Below are 19825 nucleotides of genomic sequence, written 5' to 3' on the forward strand. Positions count from 1 at the left end.
AGGATGCTACAATAGCATTTAGAGTGGAGTCATAATACTAAAAAGTGATTTGGTATAAAGAGGCTCTTAAATCTCCTCATGATGACCTCATCACACTAGGGTGTCTATTCACTTATTTTATTTATTTATGTATTTATGTATTTATTTATTTATTTATTTACCATATTTATACCTTGCCCTTCTCATCCCAGAGGGAACTCAATGCTGCCTTACTCAATGCCATACACATATATATTAAAAATAAACAGTCACATTCCATTTTCAATGCTTTGGCTGCCTCTTGCAAAATTCTGAGGTTTTTTAATTTGATGAGGTCCAGGATCTCTCTGGCTGAGCAGTTTAAAGGCCCCTTCCTGAACTACAAACCCCTGAACTCTACAGGAGGCAGCCACAGCATTTTAAGTGAATAGACACTTAAGATTCCTCCCTCTTCTTCTTCTCCCTCTCCTTCTTCTTCTGCTTCCTCTTTTTCTCCTCATCCTCCTTCTCCTTCTTCTTTTTCTCTTTCTCCCCACCCCTTCTCCTTCTCCTCCACCTCCTCCTCCTCCCCTTCTCCTACACCTACTTCTGTCTTTCTTCTCCCGCTTCTCCTTCTCCTCCCCTTCCTCCTCCTCCTCCCTCTCTTCTCCTCTTTTGTATATTCCCTCTATCCTGAGAATGAACACATATTTCAGCACTCAAAAGGGTGTGTACTTTATCATTATAAAAATCTAATCATATTTCTTTTTCCGGCTGACTTTACAGATCCTGTATTTGATGCCTGTATTTGAAGCTAATATCCTCCTGAATAAAGAGCACTGTATGAATTTCCCAGTGAAGATTTATTGCAATGGAGCATATTTTGTCACTAAAATTGCAGGAGGGACGGGGGGGGGGGGAGATGGACGACTGCCATCAGCAGAGCAAAACTAAGGGTTACATCACCCCTCCCCCCTCCCTTGTCTTTCTCTGATATGGATTCAGGGCCCATCCAGACAGCAACTTTATTGCAGTATCTACCACAAGAAAGGAGGGGCTATCCAGACAACATCTGGGACAGTCCTGAATGAATTTGCTACAAACCAGGAAAACCTTGGTTTGTAGTGAATTAATTTGATAGTGGATTTATTCTGCGCCTTCTTGGAAGCCGTGGGATAAATCCACTATTTCCAAGTCTGGACTGCAGAATACTTCAGTCCATATAAGCCCGGTAAACTGTGGGAATACCCATCCCCCTCCCCCCAAGCCCCCAGACCCCTTAGAAAAGTAATAAAAACGTATGTGGTCTCCATTAGAAGCCTCGGCCAGATCTCCTGGCACGTAGACATGACAAGCCAGGAGAGCAGGGGTGGAGGAGGGAGGAAAATTGCTCCTACCCCCCCCCCCACCCCCACCCCCGGAAGAGCTGGCTGAGTCCCATCATTCTCGTCAGAAACACCCTCTGATTCCAGCTCTGTCACAACAGTAATGGAGGGCACAAATTTTTTATTACTTTTCTAAGGGGTCTGGGGGCTTAGGGGGAGGGGGAGGGACTCCAGACATTTTCTCAGACTAATCCCGAGAGAACGTCTGGACACCCACCCCAGAAAGCAGGCTGAAACATCTGCATTTTTTAACGAGGATGTTTCTGGAATAAAGGACTGTCTGGATCCGACCTCAGTTTAAAAACCGACTGTAATCTGAACAGCAGTCAAAAGTCTTCCCAGGAAAGAAGCATTCGACATTTCCTTCCATCAGCTCTCTTGCTGCCCACAGGTGCTGCCATTCATTTATGTATTCACTCATTCAGTTTGAACATGTGAAGGAAATGTAGAGACTGAACAAATGTGATAGATTACAGAATGAGAACAAATGTGAAGGATTCCGGAATATGATAAAACATTCAGCTAAAGTTCTGAAAGGTTCATTAGGAATTACATTAAAAATACTTTAATAGCACTTGACATTTAAAAATGAAAAGCAAATAAAAGAGAGTAAATTTGGAATAAAGGAAAGATATAGCAGTTTGTGGGTGGCATCTTCCAGCTAGAGGAAGCCTATTTAATCAATTGGTATATAATGATTCGACACATAGATAAATCTCTTTGATTTAATGGATCTATTCTAGCCATGACTAAAATTAGGATTTAGGCCATTGTTTGTATGTGTGTGCACACATGTGCATTACTTGTGTTGAATTCTTTTCCTAGTAGTTTTTCCTGATCAATAGTACATCCCAGCTATTTTCTCCACACCTAACACTGTTCCAAATTCGTATTTACAAAGATAGTGCTGCGTCAAGAACCCCATGGGGTGTGAATAAGCAGTGAGAGGATTCTAAGTGGAAGAGCAGTTGGCAAAGAACGCTTCCCCAAACACTCAAAATCATGGCCTCCCATGATTCCTCTCATTTTCCTCTTTGAAAAATGAGTTTAATTACATGCTTTTGTGTGTAGCTGGCTGGTCAGGTCTCTCTTTGGAAGCACTACCTCTCAGGAAGAAAAAGCAATCGTTAAGTGTTTACCACTCAGCCAAAAAGATGTCTAGATTGTCCTTCTTCCGTGTTAAATATGCAGAGTGAGCTGCATGACATCTCCAGTTTGGAAACAAATGAGAAATCTCAGAGGGATTTGAGGGTCAGCAGTAGATTTTCCGTTATCCATCGCCAAGGACGATGTGTCAAGTGGTGTATTTATCTGCAAAGTAGAAGGGAAATTAACCGTTCCTGGAGCAGTTCACCTGGCATGTGCTGTGAGCAGTACAAATGAGTGATGCCTCACAATAATTACTGAGCCCAATTTTTGCAGATCGCAAGTTACTAGCATATTCACTTCACTTGTTAACGGATTTGTTAGCTGTCCAGAGTGCACAAGGCAGAACAGAAAGCTTGCACTGCTGTTCCTAACATTTCTTAACAAGCTTTCCATTTGCCTCATGAACACAGAGTTGTCAGGCTATCGTGAATCACTTGGCAGACAATATTATTCACAGTTCTTGCATCTTAGAGTGTTAAAAAATAATGTTCTGGAGGGCTCCGCTCATAACACTATATGTTTATAGTCTACATACAGGACAAAAGCTGGCAATCCTTTGTCAAAGTTGGTAACAATTTGGATGTTTATTCTCTCCAGGGAAATATGAATTTAGCATGCAGATTTATAAGCCTTTTGCAATTGGTTAAAGGAATAGAAAAAGTCTGAAATGGATTCATATCGGGATAGGTACATTCATTATCACACGTTTCCACTGTAGCATTATGGTGATATATTCTCTCTTCTATGCTGCCTTCCTGCCCTGTGATCTACATAGCAAGCATTCCAGGGGTTTTATCACAATTCTTCAAATATGGTATTATTAAGACAACAAAGGAAAGGAAAGTTGGTAGAGGGACAGCCTGCTTGGGAATAGAGGGGAAGAGGAGCAGGTAGAAGAGGACAGTCAGGCCCACTAATGCCCCTGACTGCTGGTATATCGCAACTGCAGCAGAAGGGACCTACTGCATAGAAGGCAGTAACTACAGAGTGGTAACTTCCTTAAGTTAACTTACTTTAGGAACCAAACCTACACAGGGAAACTGTGTGACTACAGTCAATCAAGAGACTAGTTTCTAAAAAGCACCAGGTTATTTTACACATTTGGCATCATTTTTAACTCAGACCATAAAAAACAAATTTTGAGGTGGGATGATATAGATTAAGGATAAAAACAACACACATTGGGTGAGTTAGAGTTGTGAGAGGCTTCCACTGAGATGTTGTGTGGGACATGGCATGCCAGCTGTAATTGGTGATATGTACTGAGAGGACAGCTGAGAAGGGAGTATATTGATCTCACCCACCCTCATAGTTGGAGTTATCATACTTTCCCAATGATGTTCCCAAGTATAGAACTTTACTCACTCCTACATATTAGTAGAGCTGTACCTGCAGGGGGGCAAATTGGCCTATCAAGAATTGTGTTCAATGTATTGTTGAAGGCTTTCACGGCTGGAATCACTAGGATGTATGCTTTCCAGGCTGTATGGTGGTGGTCTAGTAGCATTTTCTCATGAATTTTCACCTGCATCTGCGACTGGCATCTTCAGAAGAATGATGTTAATTATGGGAGAAAAGAATCAAATATACATGTCTGTGGGCTTATCCAGACAGCCACTTTATTGCAAGAGTGTCTGCAATAATAAGGGAGCTGTCCAGATGACATCCTGGACTAACCCAAATTAATCTGCCACAAACCAGGAAAACCCTGGGTTGTGGTGAATTAATTTGATAGTGGGTTTGTTCCACGTCTTCTTGGAAGACATGGGATAAACCTACTGCTTCCGGTGTCTGGACTGCAGTCCAGACAGTGTTCCCAAGATTTTCCGGGTTAAATTAGTCTGGAAAATTGTGAGAACACCAATCCCCTCCCCCAAAGCCCCCCAAAACAACATTAAAAAATAACTTACCCAGCCTCCATGAGATGGCTGCTGGAGCTCTCCTGGAGCACACAAATGATGTACCAGAAAAAGGAGGGAAGGAGGAAAATCATCATTCGTATGCGCCAGGAGAGCTCTGGCAAGCCATCTCATGGAGCCCAAGGAAGTTCATTTGGTTTTTTACGCTGCTTTGGGGGGCTTTTGGGGAGGGGGTTAGAGTGTCCTGGCATTCTCCCAGAAAGTTCTGGGAGAACATCTGGACACCCATCCCAGAAAGTGCAAGCTACTTATATTGAAGAGTCAGAGGCTGACAATTACACAATCCATGATGTTGCGATGCTGCTGCCTGGTTTTGATGTTATCTATCCAAAGCATAAAAGTGGGGAAGCTTTCAAGGAAATATTAGCTGCAGACAATTTGGACATCAATAAAATGAAACATAAATTTGAAACTATTCATTATCAGGAGCCTACAGAAAAGTTGTCATACGCTCTCAGCATGTGAGCTGGGAGTTGGTTGCATATGATGATCCCAACTCCCAACTCATCATATGCAACCAACTCCCAGAAAGTGCAGGCTTTCTGGGGTGTGTGCAGATGGACCCCTGGGAACATCTGTGTTTTTAAACATGGATGCTCATGGGATAACGGCCTGTCTGGAAATGCCCCAAGTGAAATATATGGGGTCTCCTAATACTAATAATAATAACTCAGACTCAGAGCAGATTACAGCATTTACATATGTAGGCAAACATTCATTGCCCACCCTTGAAATCTCAACAAGGTTTTTTTTTAACAATCTGACATTTAAAACATTTTTATTCAAAATTCTGCAGTCTGGAAGAAAAAATTCACCACCACCACCACCCCCACCCCCAACTCCAGCTATTTTTACACTCGGCCGTTTTGTGAACAAGAAAGTGAAAGCCTAACTCATTTCCAGTTTTTCCTGGTTTTTCTGGGCATAAAACAGCCTGTCCCTTTCCCCAAAATGCAGGGGAAATATCCCCCACAATACCATGACAGACATTTGAGGAAATTAACATTTTTAAAATCTAAAACGTTTTGGGAGGAGCTAGGAGGAACACAGCTGAAAACCCATTGAGCATTTACAAATAAACAATCTACATCTGTAACTGTTATGTATTCCTGATGCCTATATAATCTACTAGTTTACTGGTAAGTAGCTGTTTGGATTGATGAGGATTCATCCTCCTACCCATCAAGAAATGGCTGCCTGATTTTTCCATCCTTCCCACACAGAACTGGGAATTTGCCCAATATATTTGGGGTCTCACTGCAGTGAGTATTTATTTGGGAAATGGTTTCTGGCTTCTTTGTTAACATCATGGCCAAATGTTAATAGCTATCAGCTAGGAGCCTCCAGTGACGCAGTGGGTTAAACCCCTGTGCCGGCAGGACTGAAGACCGACAGGTCACAGGTTCAAATCTGGAGAAAGCGTGGATGAGCTCCCTCTATCAGCTCCAGCTCCTCATGCAGGGACATGAGAGACGCCTCCCACAGGGATGGTAACACATCAAAACATCCAAGCATCCCCTGGGCAATGTCCTTGCAGACAGCCAATTCTCTCACACCAGAAGTGACTTGCAGTTTCTCAAGTCACTCCTGACATGACCAAAAAAAAGCTAGCAATGGGAAAGGATTAATTTGTATTAAGTAACTTTGTTAGACACCTTCTGCTTTAGCACCAGCTTGCACCTGGGAAAAGATAGAAAGACTGGGAACCATCCTTTTAGATAACTAATTGTACCATTTTCATAATTAATAAAGAAGACAGATGGGTCACACATGCACACTTTGGATTTTTTTATTTCTTCTGCAGTATGTAACCCTTGGGAATCCATCTCCCTTTGTCTTTGGGGGACAAAGGGCATCATAGCTAGCTGCAGGGCAGGGGTGATTACTACATGTAGGATAGTTTGAGCAGATCTAGCTGCTTACAGTTCAATTATATCATAAGATGTGAAGAGATGCCAGACTCCATCCATGAATGGTCTGGAATGCCTCTCTGGTGTATGTATAACCTGTAGCACCACTACTCAGTAATTAAAGCATTTTAAGTAATAGTTGTTTGTCTAAATAGTTTTCGGATAGTGTAAGTGGGAACTGCATGATCCCTACCTGTTTTATCACCTAAATTTCACTGCAAACCAAAAATAAAAATTGTCTTCAAATAGTTATACTTTGCAATCACAGATCAATTGTGTGTTTTAACCAATCTTTCTCAGCTTTGGTGTGTTGTGTGGTTTCAAGGCTGTATGATCATGTTCTAGCAGCATTTTCTCCTGACATTTTGTCTGCATTTGGGGCCAGCATCTTCAGAGGATCTTGGCTTTCATAAGTGCTGTAAGGATTTTTCTCTTTTTAAAAACATTTTCTGGAGGAGGTCGGAATATTGATATGAATTGCTTGGATATCATACCTTTCAACGTTTTACAGGTGAAAGCCAGGATTTGTGTGGTCAAGTAACAACAGCATGCGGCCAAGATGGCATCGTGATTATCAGCATCAAGGAAGAATATGCAAGGTGGGAAATTACTGCAACTGTACAGTTTTCTACCTGCAGGGAAAGATGAAATTCTGTTCCCTTTTCTCCTCCTGATCCTCTTCTCACCGTTGAGTGCATACTAAGTGAATCTATGCAGATACTACAATGCAGTTCGAAGCTGGCTCAAAGTTGCGGTGTCCACAAAATATACATCCTCAATGCAAACCGTATGATGGGTCAAGCTATAAACAGTGCATTTATTTAAAAAAATACCAGAAAGTCCAGAACAAGCCAGATAATATGCTTCCATCAATTAGCATATATCCCATGCAGGGCTTGAAATTTTCCTGTAGCTGTCTAGCCATTGATGCCATAGTTCCTGGGTTCAGTTCTGATCCCTAATCAGCAGATACCATGGCCACCATCCCAGCCTCCAACTGGTTCCTATAGTTCATTTTAATCCACTTCCAAACTGAATTATAGTGTCTGTATAGAACTACCCCTACTTTTGCATTTTGAACTCAGTTTGCAAGAACTGAATTAAGATGCGGACAAAGAGAGGAAGTGAAAAAAGAAAAACTGGACAATTTTGAAAGAAACTGAAAAAAAGTGGATCGGAAGATTAATTGAGACTGTCCCTGCCAAATACAGATGTTTGAAAGATATGGAAGTGCAATATGATATATTTAGATACTGTTGTTTCTCAGTATTGACTCTGTTTTTTTAAAATATTCTCACACACAATCTGAATGGCAGGATTGTATGCAGTGGTGAATCTTCTACTCACAAATCTTTTGAATAAGAATTTCTTTTAAAATGCACCGAGAGTAATAAGTCAGTTTTCAGTGCTCAGTGATGTCTTAAAGAAACTTGATATTACAGCCAATTACAGCACAGGACGATCAGTGAAATAAAGCCATGGATGTGTCTGTGTGTATAATTTCCCCCTAAAAATCAGGATTTAACTAAAGTAATAATCATGGGGAAGTGCTGACTTTTGGGGTTAAAATGCAATAAATCTGTCACCATAGAAACAGAGTTTGGCTTAGCATTATTTAAACATGAAGCAGACACAACAATACACAGATTACATTTTAGCTTCAAGTATGGAAATCTGTAAAATGTATGTGATGTGAATAATGCCATTTCTTATTGTGCAGCTGAATGGAATGCAAATAGCTATTTTAGCCATTGATATTAATTAAAATTTGACCAACTGGGCTCTGGACTCATGCCCTCTGAGATATATCCCGTATTTTTATCAAACATAATAATGGGAGTACGTCAGGTACTCTGAGTTGTGGAGGGTTGCAAACCAATTTGGAATGTAACCTAATGAAATACACAGCATAAACAATGCATTGAGTGGTTTTATAGCAGAGGCAATTAAAGTGAATACTGACAAAATGAAATGGTTGAATAAAAATATGACCTTAGGCAGGAAAATGAAGTAACATTCTTTCCCATTTTAAAAAGAAAAGAGAGATTAACTATTTGGGAGTCACAATCACAAAAAGTGATCACCTATCATTTTGAAAGAACTATGAAAACGTCTGGGGGAAAAAAATAAAAGAGACAAAGGATATTTGAGACAGCACAAAAATCCTCATTTTAAGTGAGGGTAAAAAAAAACTTGGAACTTGACTGCAGGTCCCCACACAGGCCTGTTAATCCCAGGATTGGGTTCTCACAGGCTTCCCCTGTATTGGAAGGCAGATGGAGGGTGGACTGGGAGCATATGGCGGAAGTTTTTTTTTAAAAAACCTCTTTGCTATGAGCTGGACTGCATATCCACACATGCAAATATCTTAACATAAATATAAGCAGATTTGCATGCGTGCATATGAGGTTTAGCACATAACAGAGTAGTTTTTTTAAAAAAAAAACTCCCACCGGGTTTCTCAATTTAATATTATACAGTTTAAAATAGAGTTCCAAAGAGTTCTAATTGCTCTCCATTTGTGCTTCCTTTAAAGCAGCTGTGTGTCCATTTCAAGCCCAATCAGCTGACCAGCTGGACCTAGACATGTGTTGGAGCAGTCTTCAGAGGGGAGGGGAAAGGAAATCCCATGTTTTCCTTGAGTGCAGGGATATACAGCGATTATGCACATTTTCCTACCATAATTGGGACAAAAGGGGACCTTTTGCCCCATGTTTTTTTATTCATTGCATCAAATCAGCACGGATTTACCACTAGCGTCATGTAGCCACCACCCCGCTTTTAAACCAGTAACTTCCATGTTTTTGGTGCTGTGTAGATGGGCCTTTAGAAATATGGGGGAAGTTACATTTACCCTTTTTGAGTAGAATTGCCATAATAAAAGCAAATGTTTTGCCAAGGCTTTTATTTCTCATTTAAACTATCTCTAATATATGAAACGGAGTGCCCTTTGCACAATGGCAGAAACATCTCTGGATATCTGGCAGGCAAAGAAACCAAAGAGATGTAGTAGTCATGGGCGATTTCAACTATCCCGATATTTGCTGGAAAACAAACTCGGCCAAGAGTACAAGGTCCAACAAATTCCTCGCTTGCCTTGCAGACAATTTCATGGTCTAGAAGGTAGAAGAGGCAACAAGGGGATTGGCTACTCTTGATCTCATCCTAACAAATGCGGAGGACCTGATCGATGCGGTCGAAGTGGTAGGATCCTTAGGGGCAAGTGACCATGTGCTCCTGCAATTTGAGGTACAAAGGAAGGCCGAAACTAAGACAAGTCAAACCCGCATTTTGGACTTTAGGAGAGCTGATTTCCAAAAAATGAAGGAAACACTGAGCAGCATTCCGTGGACACAGATACTAAAAGACAAAGGAGTTACGGATGGATGGGAATTTCTCAAGAGTGAAATACTCAAGACGTAATTGCAAACCGTGCCAACAAAGAGAAAAAATAGGACAAGTGCAAAGAAGCCAGAATGGATGTCCAAAGAACTTCTAACTGTGCTAAGACACAAAAGAGACATGCACAAGAAGTGGAAAAAGGGAGAAATCACCAAAGAAGAATTCAAACAAATAGCCAACACCTGTAGGGAAAAGGTCCGCAAGGCTAAAGCAAAAAACGAGCTCAGACTTGCCAGGGACATTAAAAACAATAAAAAGGGCTTCTATTCTTATGTCAGTAGAAAAAGGAAAAACAAGGAGGCGATAGGACCTCTTCACGGAGAAGATGGGGCAATGCTGACAGGGGATAGGGAAAAGGCAGAACTACTTAATGCCTTCTTTGCCTCGGTCTTCTCACAAAAAGAGAGTCTTCAACCTCAGCAAGATGGAGTGGATGAGGGATTGGAGGACATCCAACCCCAAATTGGGAAAGAAGTCGTCCAGGAATACCTGGCCGCTCTTAATGAGTTCAAGTCCCCAGGGCCAGATCAACTACACCCCAGAGTATTGAAGGAACTAGCGGAAGTCATTTCGGAACCATTGGCAACCATCTTTGAGAGTTCTTGGAGAACGGGAGAAGTTCCAGCAGATTGGAGGAGGGCCAATGTGGTTCCAATCTTCAAGAAGGGAAAAAAGGATGACCCAAACAACTACCGTCCGGTCAGCCTCACGTCGATACCAGGCAAGATTCTGGAAAAGATTGTTAAGGAAGCGGTCTGCAAACACTTAGAAACAAATGCAGTCATCGCTAATAGTCAACATGGATTTATCAAAAACAAGTCATGCCAGACTAATCTGATCTCTTTCTTCGATAGAACTACAAGCTGGGTAGATGCGGGGAATGCCGTGGATGTAGCGTACCTGGACTTCAGTAAGGCCTTTGACAAGGTCCCCCATGACCTTCTGGCAAGGAAACTAGTCCAATGTGGGCTAGGCAAAACTACGGTGAGGTGGATCTGTAATTGGTTAAGTGGACGAACACAGAGAGTGCTCACTAATGCTTCCTCTTCATCTTGGAAAGAAGTGACAAGTGGAGTGCCGCAGGGTTCCGTCCTGGGCCCGGTCCTGTTCAACATCTTTATTAATGACTTAGATGAAGGGCTAGAAGGCATGATCATCAAGTTTGCAGACGACACCAAATTGGGAGGGATAGCCAATAGTCCAGAGGACAGGAGCAGAATTCAAAACGATCTTGACAGATTAGAGAGATGGGCCAAAACTAACAAAATGAAGTTCAACAGTGACAAATGCAAGATACTCCACTTTGGCAGGAAAAACGAAATGCAAAGATACAGAATGGGTGACGCCTGACTTGAGAGCAGTACGTGTGAAAAAGATCTTGGAGTCCTCGTGGACAACAAGTTAAACATGAGCCAACAATGTGATGTGGCGGCAAAAAAAGCCAATGGGATTTCGGCCTGCATCAATAGGAGCATAGTGTCTAGATCTAAGGAAGTAATGCTACCCCTCTATTCTGCTTTGGTTAGACCACATCTGGAATATTGTGTCCAATTCTGGGCACCACAATTCAAGAGAGATATTGACAAGCTGGAATGTGTCCAGAGGAGGGTGACTAAAATGATCAAGGGTCTGGAGAACAAGCCCTATGAGGAGCGGCTTAGGGAACTGGGCATGTTTAGCCGAAGAAGAGAAGGCTGAGAGGAGATATGATAGCCATGTATAAATATGTGAGAGGAAGCCACAGGGAGGAGGGAGCAAGCTTGTTTTCTGCTTCCTTGGAGACTAGGACGCGGAACAATGGCTTCAAACTACAAGAGAGGAGATTCCATCTGAACATGAGGAAGAACTTTCTGACTGTGAGAGCCATTCAGCAGTGGAACTCTCTGCCCCGGAGTGTGGTGGAGGCTCCTTCTTTGGAAGCTTTTAAGCAGAGGCTGGATGGCCATCTGTCAGGGGTGATTTGAATGCAATATTCCTGCTTCTTGGCAGAGGGTTGGACTGGATGGCCCATGAGGTCTCTTCCAACTCTTTGATTCTATGATTCTATGAAAAATAAAATTTAAAATATAGTATGATGCTAAGGAGAGATGCAGCTCCATTGTCAATCTATATTTTGAAAGGTGTTGTTTTCAGTGAGTGAAAGATAGCTATTGCTTAAGGATGTGAGAATCTTGTAAACTGAAGGTCATACTTCAAGGTTTGGGTGGCATGCTGATCTTTAGTATGATAAGGCTAAGGCAACGTGTTGTTGCTGATGAATCTAAAGTCATTATATTAAAAAAGATCTCCTACAAGTTTAGTACGCAATTTTCCCCAAGATAATACTAGCCACATCAATGGAGGAAGCCTTTTGTTGACATGCATGGTTTAAAAATTGGAGATAGTTGTTTTATTCAGATATTTTGCATTTTGTACAAGACAGCTGGATGTTTAAATAAAGAGAAAATGATTCTTAAGAAATGTGTTGCTTACATGCAACGCTGAGATTAGATTTAATCAAGATAAGAGAAATGCTGCCATAGAGGACAAAGAAAATGAGTTCTGTTTAGAAGTGGGTAAAGATAATGACCATGTAATTTAAGAAGCAAATAAATGGTTCTGAAATTCAAGACAAAAGATAAAATTGTAAAAGAGAATATGATAAGTGGAAAAAGGTGGCCCAAAAATAGAAAATATACTTTGTGCAGCAATTTCAAAGAAAAGTTGTATAAGATGATGTATAAATGGTATCTAACAGCAAGTAAGCTGTTAAAAACATCCCAAACGTTTCTAAGATAAGAAGAGCTCCTTCTTCATATGTGGTGAACGACCAAGAAGGCAGGAATTTACTGGTCTAAGAATTATACATTAATCAAAATAATGTAAAAGATTTTATCATGTTACCAGAGATGTTTCTGTTCAGCATTACAGATAAAGATCTCAATAGTAAGTATAGATTACTTCTTCAATACATGATAACATCAACAAGAATATTGTTCACTCAAACTTGAAAACAGGAGGAACCATCCACAAAAATTGATTGGGTTTGCCCAAATTGCCAAATTAATGTGCATTGAAGAAGTAACCCATGTTTACTAATGAAAAACAAGCAACTTTATTTCAAATAAGTGTTTTGTGTCACAACTATTGAAACCCTATTATGATATTCTTGGATAAAAGGGGAGCAGAACATAAGCTGTACCTATTCATTACACATTTCATGAAAGAAAGAAAGAAAGGAAGGAAGGAAGGAAGGAAGGAAGGAAGGAAGGAAGGAAGGAAGGAAGGAAGGAAGGAAGGGGATATTTTGAGGGGATGCTCACCTCAAAATATCCCAACTCAAATATGTTTGTAATGAGAAAAGTATAATGATGATCAATGCTTATTATAATGCACAGAAGAGAGCTGTAATGACCACAGAGGGAGCTTGATTTCCACTAGTGTTCCAGGACCCATCTAACCCCTGCAGACATCAAAATCTGTGGATGCTCAAGTTCCATGATATACAATGGCATTGTAAATTTGTGTCCCTGATATAAAATGGCAAGATCAAGGTTTGCTTTTTGGAAATATCTTAAGAATATTTTCAACTTGTGGGTAGTTAAACTTGTTTCAACTAGCAAGATCATTTCTCCAACACTGGCCAGGTTGCCTGCAGAAAGATAGTAAGGAGAGGATCATTTCCTATGTTTCCACCAGATGTATCAACGAGGACAAGGGAAAAGAGCAGATGAGAAGATCTCAAAACATGGCCAGGGGTATATGGAAGAATACACAGAATTTCCTTCTTAAGCAAATTCATTAACATCATCTTTACTGCCTTCCAGGGAAGTCGGTTTTGTTTGCACATGCCTAAAGAAGCAATATGTATGGATTGGTTATGCCTGCCTTAAGCAGTTTTTACATTTCTTGCAAATTGTTTTGAGGGCTGTTGTTGCTGAAACAGGCAGATAGGTGGGAAAGTAGATATATGAACAGAAGTGGACTTAGCCAGCAATATTTGCTATAGATGCAATTGTTTTCATTACCAGCTTTATAAGCATATTAGCATATGCTTTTCTCTCTCCACAGATTGAAGTTTTCCCTTCCGCTCTCTGTTTACTCCTTTGGCTATGTGAATTTTTATTTTCCTCTATTTTTTTGTATTTTAGTGATTGCAATATGTGTGTGTGTGTGTGTGTGTGTGTGTGTTTGTAAGAGATAGGCTAGCTAGCAAGGGAATTAATTAACAGGCAGCTTGTACAGCTCCAGCTCCCTAGCAGCTGAATGTAGTCTTCAAGAAACGTGGCACAATCAATTACACTGAGAGGCTTGTGGTAACTTTGCTGATGTGAAGAGATTTTTAAAACACTTCAGCCATTTTATTTGTTTCTTTGTGCACTCATTTAAGTAAAGGTCATTTTTTTTCTCTTTCCACTGTTATTCCCCTCTTTTAAAAAGGGAAAACTGCAAAACTACAAAATTGACAGAAAACATTGGCTGGCATCCTATTAGATATTTACATTGTCATAAATTATCTTATGATCAGGTAAAGGTGAATTGCAATACTGGACAAAACTTGATTTTTTTAGCAGGGTACAGAATGGTAGCTTGGCTTCATCTCTGAGATCACTGTGCAAACAAATAGTATCTTTGTTTATTGAATTTTACCTTGCCTTTGCCCTACAGCATCTCTGTGTATTTGATAATGTCAAAGAAAGTATTAATGGAGTGTTTGATGAAGGACTTTAAGAAGACTGCAGACAAATTGCCATGGGCTCAAAAGAAGTCTACAAGCAAGTATATCCCTTTCAGCAGTTAGAAAAAACTCAGTACATTTAGCATGACAAAGGAAAGAGTGTTGGAGTGAGGGGCTTGATAGTAGTTGTCCAAACATCTGTCACAAAAGATGACAAAAACATGTCATAAGAGAGTACATTTGGGATAAGTATTAGCAAGATCATTTTGATCAAGATATTTTTCCTAAGGATGAACCCAAATGTACCCTCTCATAAGACGTTGTGACAATTGAGCTAGTTGTCTGAAAGGAGGCCACCTTGAATCCCTATTTCAGAAGAAAGGCATGATGAAAATATAAATAAACAAACAAATAAATAAAAGTGGATGGTAGACTCTCCTTTGCTGGAGGATTTCAACAGAAGCTGGATAGCTATCAGAGATACTCCAAATTGAGATTTCCTGTACTGAACATCAATGTTTAAATCAATGGTTCTCAACCTGTGGGTCCCCAGATGTTTTGGTCTTCAACTCCCAGAAATCCTAACAGCTAGTAAACTGGCTGGGTTTTCTGGAGGTTGTAGACCAAAACACCTGGGGACCCACAGGTTGGTGACCACTGGTTTAACTGGATAGGCTTCAAGAAATCCCTTTCAAATCTATGGTTATATGACAATGAAGTAAGCTTCAGATGATTGGGTAGAAGTTTTCTAAGCCATATTTCAGACTTATGGTATCAATATTTTTTAAATTAGAAATCAACCACCCAGTTGATTTCAAGTTAGTCGATCCTAGGGTTCTGGTTAAAAGAAAATTATCTCAGGTTACCTAATCTCAAATGCAAAATGGTCTATGAATGAATTTATCTCCAAATAATGTATTTTAAAATTTAAATGTATTTAAATTTTAAATACAATTAAACAGAGGTTGTAGACTTTCCTTTCCACACAAAAATTATCTTTAGGTTACCACAGACATTTAACCATATCATTTTCTGGATGTTGATTTGTGGTGGTGGTGCTGCTATTGGAATACAATACCAAATATCAATCAAAGATGTGCAATTTTGATAATCCTTGTTCCACAGTTAATTAAACCCTGATTGCTAAAAGGACGTCTGTCATTAAATTTGCTCATCAGTTAGAACTCCAGTATCCCTCAGCTATCAATAAGCAGAGAAATATATCAACTTAACTGTGGTCTTTCTGAAAAACCCACAATATATAAATATAAAAAATTGATATGCCTCCTTCGGCCTGCCAGACAAATGTTATTGCACTCTTGGTGACAACTGAGGAGGAGAAAAAAACTACTAGAGTCCACAGATAGAATACCTATTTTCACTCAGACACCAAAATTGACACAAACAGGGGCAGAAGTTGGGCCATTGCAACATGAAAATCAAGTTGATCACAGTTTGAGTCTTTTTTCTTGAATGGATAAAAGTTATATGTCTATGTGGAGACAACAAACAACTCACACCGTCTTTTGCAGAACCTGCTAAATCTCCTTTAACACTTATTAACACCGTTATAGGTGAGATGGTGAGGAGTAAACCTGTAATACACCCATAATGATCCAGCTATTAAAACTACCAACACGTTATGGTTTTGTTAGAACAAAGGATTATAGCCCCAGTATGTATGTTTTCATCCTTTTTCCGTGTTTTCCAACTTTTTGGCCATAGCACCTAGTTCTTCCTGTAAAATAGCCACTTGGGGATGGGCTCAAAGAATTTGCAGGGATGCTGTAGTAGAAAAGCAAAACTAAATGGCATAAACCAACATATTAGTAGATTAGAAAATTAGCTTGTCGTTATTTTTGTGATAACCCTTTGTATACAAATGATTGTTTTCTTATTCTGTTAATCTGTTAACCAAGATTTATTGAAAATTCCCAGTGTCAAGACCTTGCGTCTAACAGCAACCAGAGGCAGAGCCTTTACAGCAGTGGCACCATCACTCTGGAATACTCTGCCACCTGAAGTCCGTGTCTTGCGGGACCTATCAGCTTTCCGCAGGGAATGTAAGACATATCTGTTTCAACAGGCCTTTGATGTTTGATATTGTTGTTTTTAAATTATTTTTAAATTGTTTTAAATTGTTTTAAAATTGTGTTAGATTTTAGCCTGTTCTTGTAAGCCACTCTGAGCCCCAGGGGAGTGGCAGCATATAAGTTTGAATAATAAATAAATAACATTATTTAGAGGCAATAAGAAATCACAAGCACTTAAGCTAAGACAAAAAGAGGTTGTTGAGAGGCATTAAGACAAAACCGGAAGTACATATCTTCCAGCAATCCCAACGTGGTAGGGATCATCTGAATTAATTATCTGTGTCACTTGTTCGGGTGCTTTTAATATGCCTCTCTTTCTTTCTTATGCTCCCACTTCCCCTGTTTGCCCTCATCTTTCTTCAATTGATGCAAACTAAGTTCATAGTTAAAGCAATGGCATTCCCCATAGTAACCTATGGATGCGAGAGCTGGACTGTAAGGAAGGCTGAGCGAAGGAAGATAGACGCTTTTGAATTGTGGTGCTGGAGGAAAATTCTGAAAGTGCCTTGGACCACATGAAGATCAAACCAGACCATACTCCAGGAAATAAAGCCTGGCTGCTCACTGAAGGGAAGGATATTAGAGGCAAAGATGAAGTACTTTGGCCAACAATGAGAAGACATGAAAGCTTGGAGAAGATAATGATAATGGGGAAAATGGAAGGAAAAAGGAAGAGGGACCGACCAAGGGCAGGATGGATGGTATCCTTGAAATGACTGGCTTGACCTTGAAGGAGCTGAGGGTGGTGACAGTCGACAGGGAGCTCTGGTGTGGGCTGGTCCATGAGGTCACAAAGAGTTGGAAGCGACTGAACGAATAAACAATAACAAAGTTCAGAGTTTGCACTCAGTTAACTTAATAGAGTTGTTGCAGCCTCTCTTAATGTGTGTGTCCTTCCTTATTAATAATTTTTGCCATCTTAAATACATGCTAATGTTGCATGGCCACTGGTGTCCTGGTTTCCATCTGGCAAATTTTAAGGGATGTGGGGAAAACGCTAGTGGCAAAGCAGTTTGGCTGTCTTGTTGATGGTCCTCAGTCAGTCCTAGATATCTGCATAAGCAACTCCACTTTAGGGTTTTGGATTCTGAGAATTTTCAAAATAAAATGACCTCTGCCATGCCCACAGATCAGATTATATATGTAAACACAGAATGGATGGTAGATATTTTACTTCCCAGTGGTTTCAATGAAGCAGAAAATAAACAAAAATGAAAATCTACCAGACAGGCAAAGAAAGAAGTAACTGAAAAGCCCTCTTTGTTTCCAGCAGAGATGGTAGTAAACCAGCATGGATTTTTCAAAGAAGTAAATTATTTGCCATAGAATGTGATTTCAGATTGCTCTGCCTACCATTATTTGTCTGATCTTTCCCCTGTTTTTAAATACACCAAAGGATAAAACACTCCTCTGTGACATGCAATGCTAGGATTTGGTTTGGTGTACACATTGAATAATGTTTAAATTATATCTAATTTCTTACCTTTGAAAAGAAGAAAATGGAGATTTCAATGGAGAAAATGCAAATTATAACCAATATGAACTTCCTACATTAATCTGCTGCCCTTGGATGAGGTGGAAGATGTTGTTCCATGAGCAGTACTGAAAAAGAATATAATTGACAGTCTAGTCAGTAACCAAAAGAGGAATGGTAGAGGCATCATAATCTTTTACCTTTGGAAACAAAGTGCCTTGGGTCAGCCCAAAAGATGCAGATATGGATACCAACAACATCTATAGATACATAACTTCCACTGGTATCATACAAGGACTTCCAGACATGAACAGTTGCTTACCAGCTTTAAATAAAATTACTCCACCAAGTTGCAAAAAGGCTGCAGGGTGGGTGGATGACACAGTGTTCTGATCCAAATCCAATTGTTGCCAACATAAATGTTAACTTAAGCCTATCCTAACAACTAGAATTAAGTCTCTTACTGCCTAAACATATTTTTATTTTTATTTGATTGAAAACTTATAAACAAATGTTACAGGAAATATTTAGTTCTGAGCAAGGGAACCCCCAATGGCACAGCAAGTTAAATCGTTGAGCTGTGGAACTTGCTGGCCAAAAGCTGGGCAGTTCAAATCTGAGGAGCAGGGTGAGCTCCCACTGTTAGCCCCAGTTTCTGCTAATGAAGCAGTTCAAAAGCATTCAAATGTGAGTAGATCAATAAGTATCAGTCCGGCAAGAAGGCAAAGGCACTCCATGCAGTCATGCTGGCCACATGACCTAGGAGGTGTCTACAGACAACACCATCTCTTCAGCTTAGAAATGGAGATGAGCAACACCACCCCAGAGTTGGACACGATTAGACTTAATGTCAGGGGAAAACCTTTACTAATAGAAGCAAATGATGTGGTAGAAAACTGAGGTTTGTTTCTCTCTCTTTTTAAAAGTTATTCTGCAAATTTTGAAATATTGCCTAGGAACAATGTCATGGCAACCAAAGGACTAGAATTTAAGTGAACTTATAAAATAGGATTATCATTTGAACGATGAAATATAGAACTAAGTAATGGGACAGAGTGAGAAAGAACAGGTGAGGACTACAATACACCATTTGGAAAAAATCAATTTGTTTTGCTTTATCACTGTTTTCACAATATTCCCTGAGTGAAAGCATCCTAAGGATCACACATCTGGTGTTTGGACTTTAGTGATAGGTGGTAAGTGCTGTAATCTTCTGAAATTGTGTGAAACTTAGAATTAGTACCATGGGGCTGAATATAATAACAACACTAAAAACAGCAGCCCTCCATTTAAATCAATATCCCATTTTCCCAAACCACCTCACACAGCTTAGCCTTGCTCTCATCACATTGAACTTGACCAGTCCGACCTACATGTTTCCATGTTGAGTTGCAACTATTAGTTGCAACTCAACATTTCCTTCTAGAGATTACACAAACAAACTCTGAGTACAAACATGTTCTTTTATACACTCAGGAGGACTATGTTTGTGTAGATAGTGTGGAAAGTAGAGAGAAACAAAAAAATTACTAAAAATACTAAAAAAATGTAATCAATACATTCTCATGAATTACATTTTATTGTGGAATAGGAGCCTATCATTAGTACCATTTTAAAAAAGTGGGACAGATCATTCTGATTTGTCTATTTATTTATTTATTTATTTATTTATTCAGTGAAATATAAAACTTAGAGACCATGTGTTTTTTTAGGTTTCTCTTTATTGTGAAGTTATTACAGAGTTTCTCTATAGAAAAACAGAAACAAACAGTACTTGCTGTTTATGGTATGTGATAATCATCCTCAGAGGCTTTTAAAAAATGGGGAAAATGCAAACGGAAGCTAAACTATAAAAATTACTTAGTAGCTGGAAGGTAT

At 39.7% G+C, this 19825-nt stretch overlaps 1 protein-coding gene across 1 annotated transcript in view; it reads left to right on the plus strand.

Annotated features, from left to right (window-relative positions):
• The window catches only part of MROH6 (maestro heat like repeat family member 6), a 28159-nt gene extending 27356 nt beyond the window's left edge, over positions 1–803 (plus strand). Inside the window, exon 15 of the mRNA XM_060767094.2 lies at positions 745–803. Within this exon, the coding sequence (XP_060623077.2) occupies positions 745–757 (13 nt within the window). The 3' untranslated portion in view covers positions 758–803. The remainder of the gene's footprint in view (positions 1–744) is intronic.
• The last annotated feature ends 19022 nt before the right edge of the window (positions 804–19825 follow it).

This window comes from Anolis sagrei, chromosome 3 (assembly GCF_037176765.1).
Source record: "Anolis sagrei isolate rAnoSag1 chromosome 3, rAnoSag1.mat, whole genome shotgun sequence".
NCBI lineage: Eukaryota > Metazoa > Chordata > Lepidosauria > Squamata > Dactyloidae > Anolis > Anolis sagrei.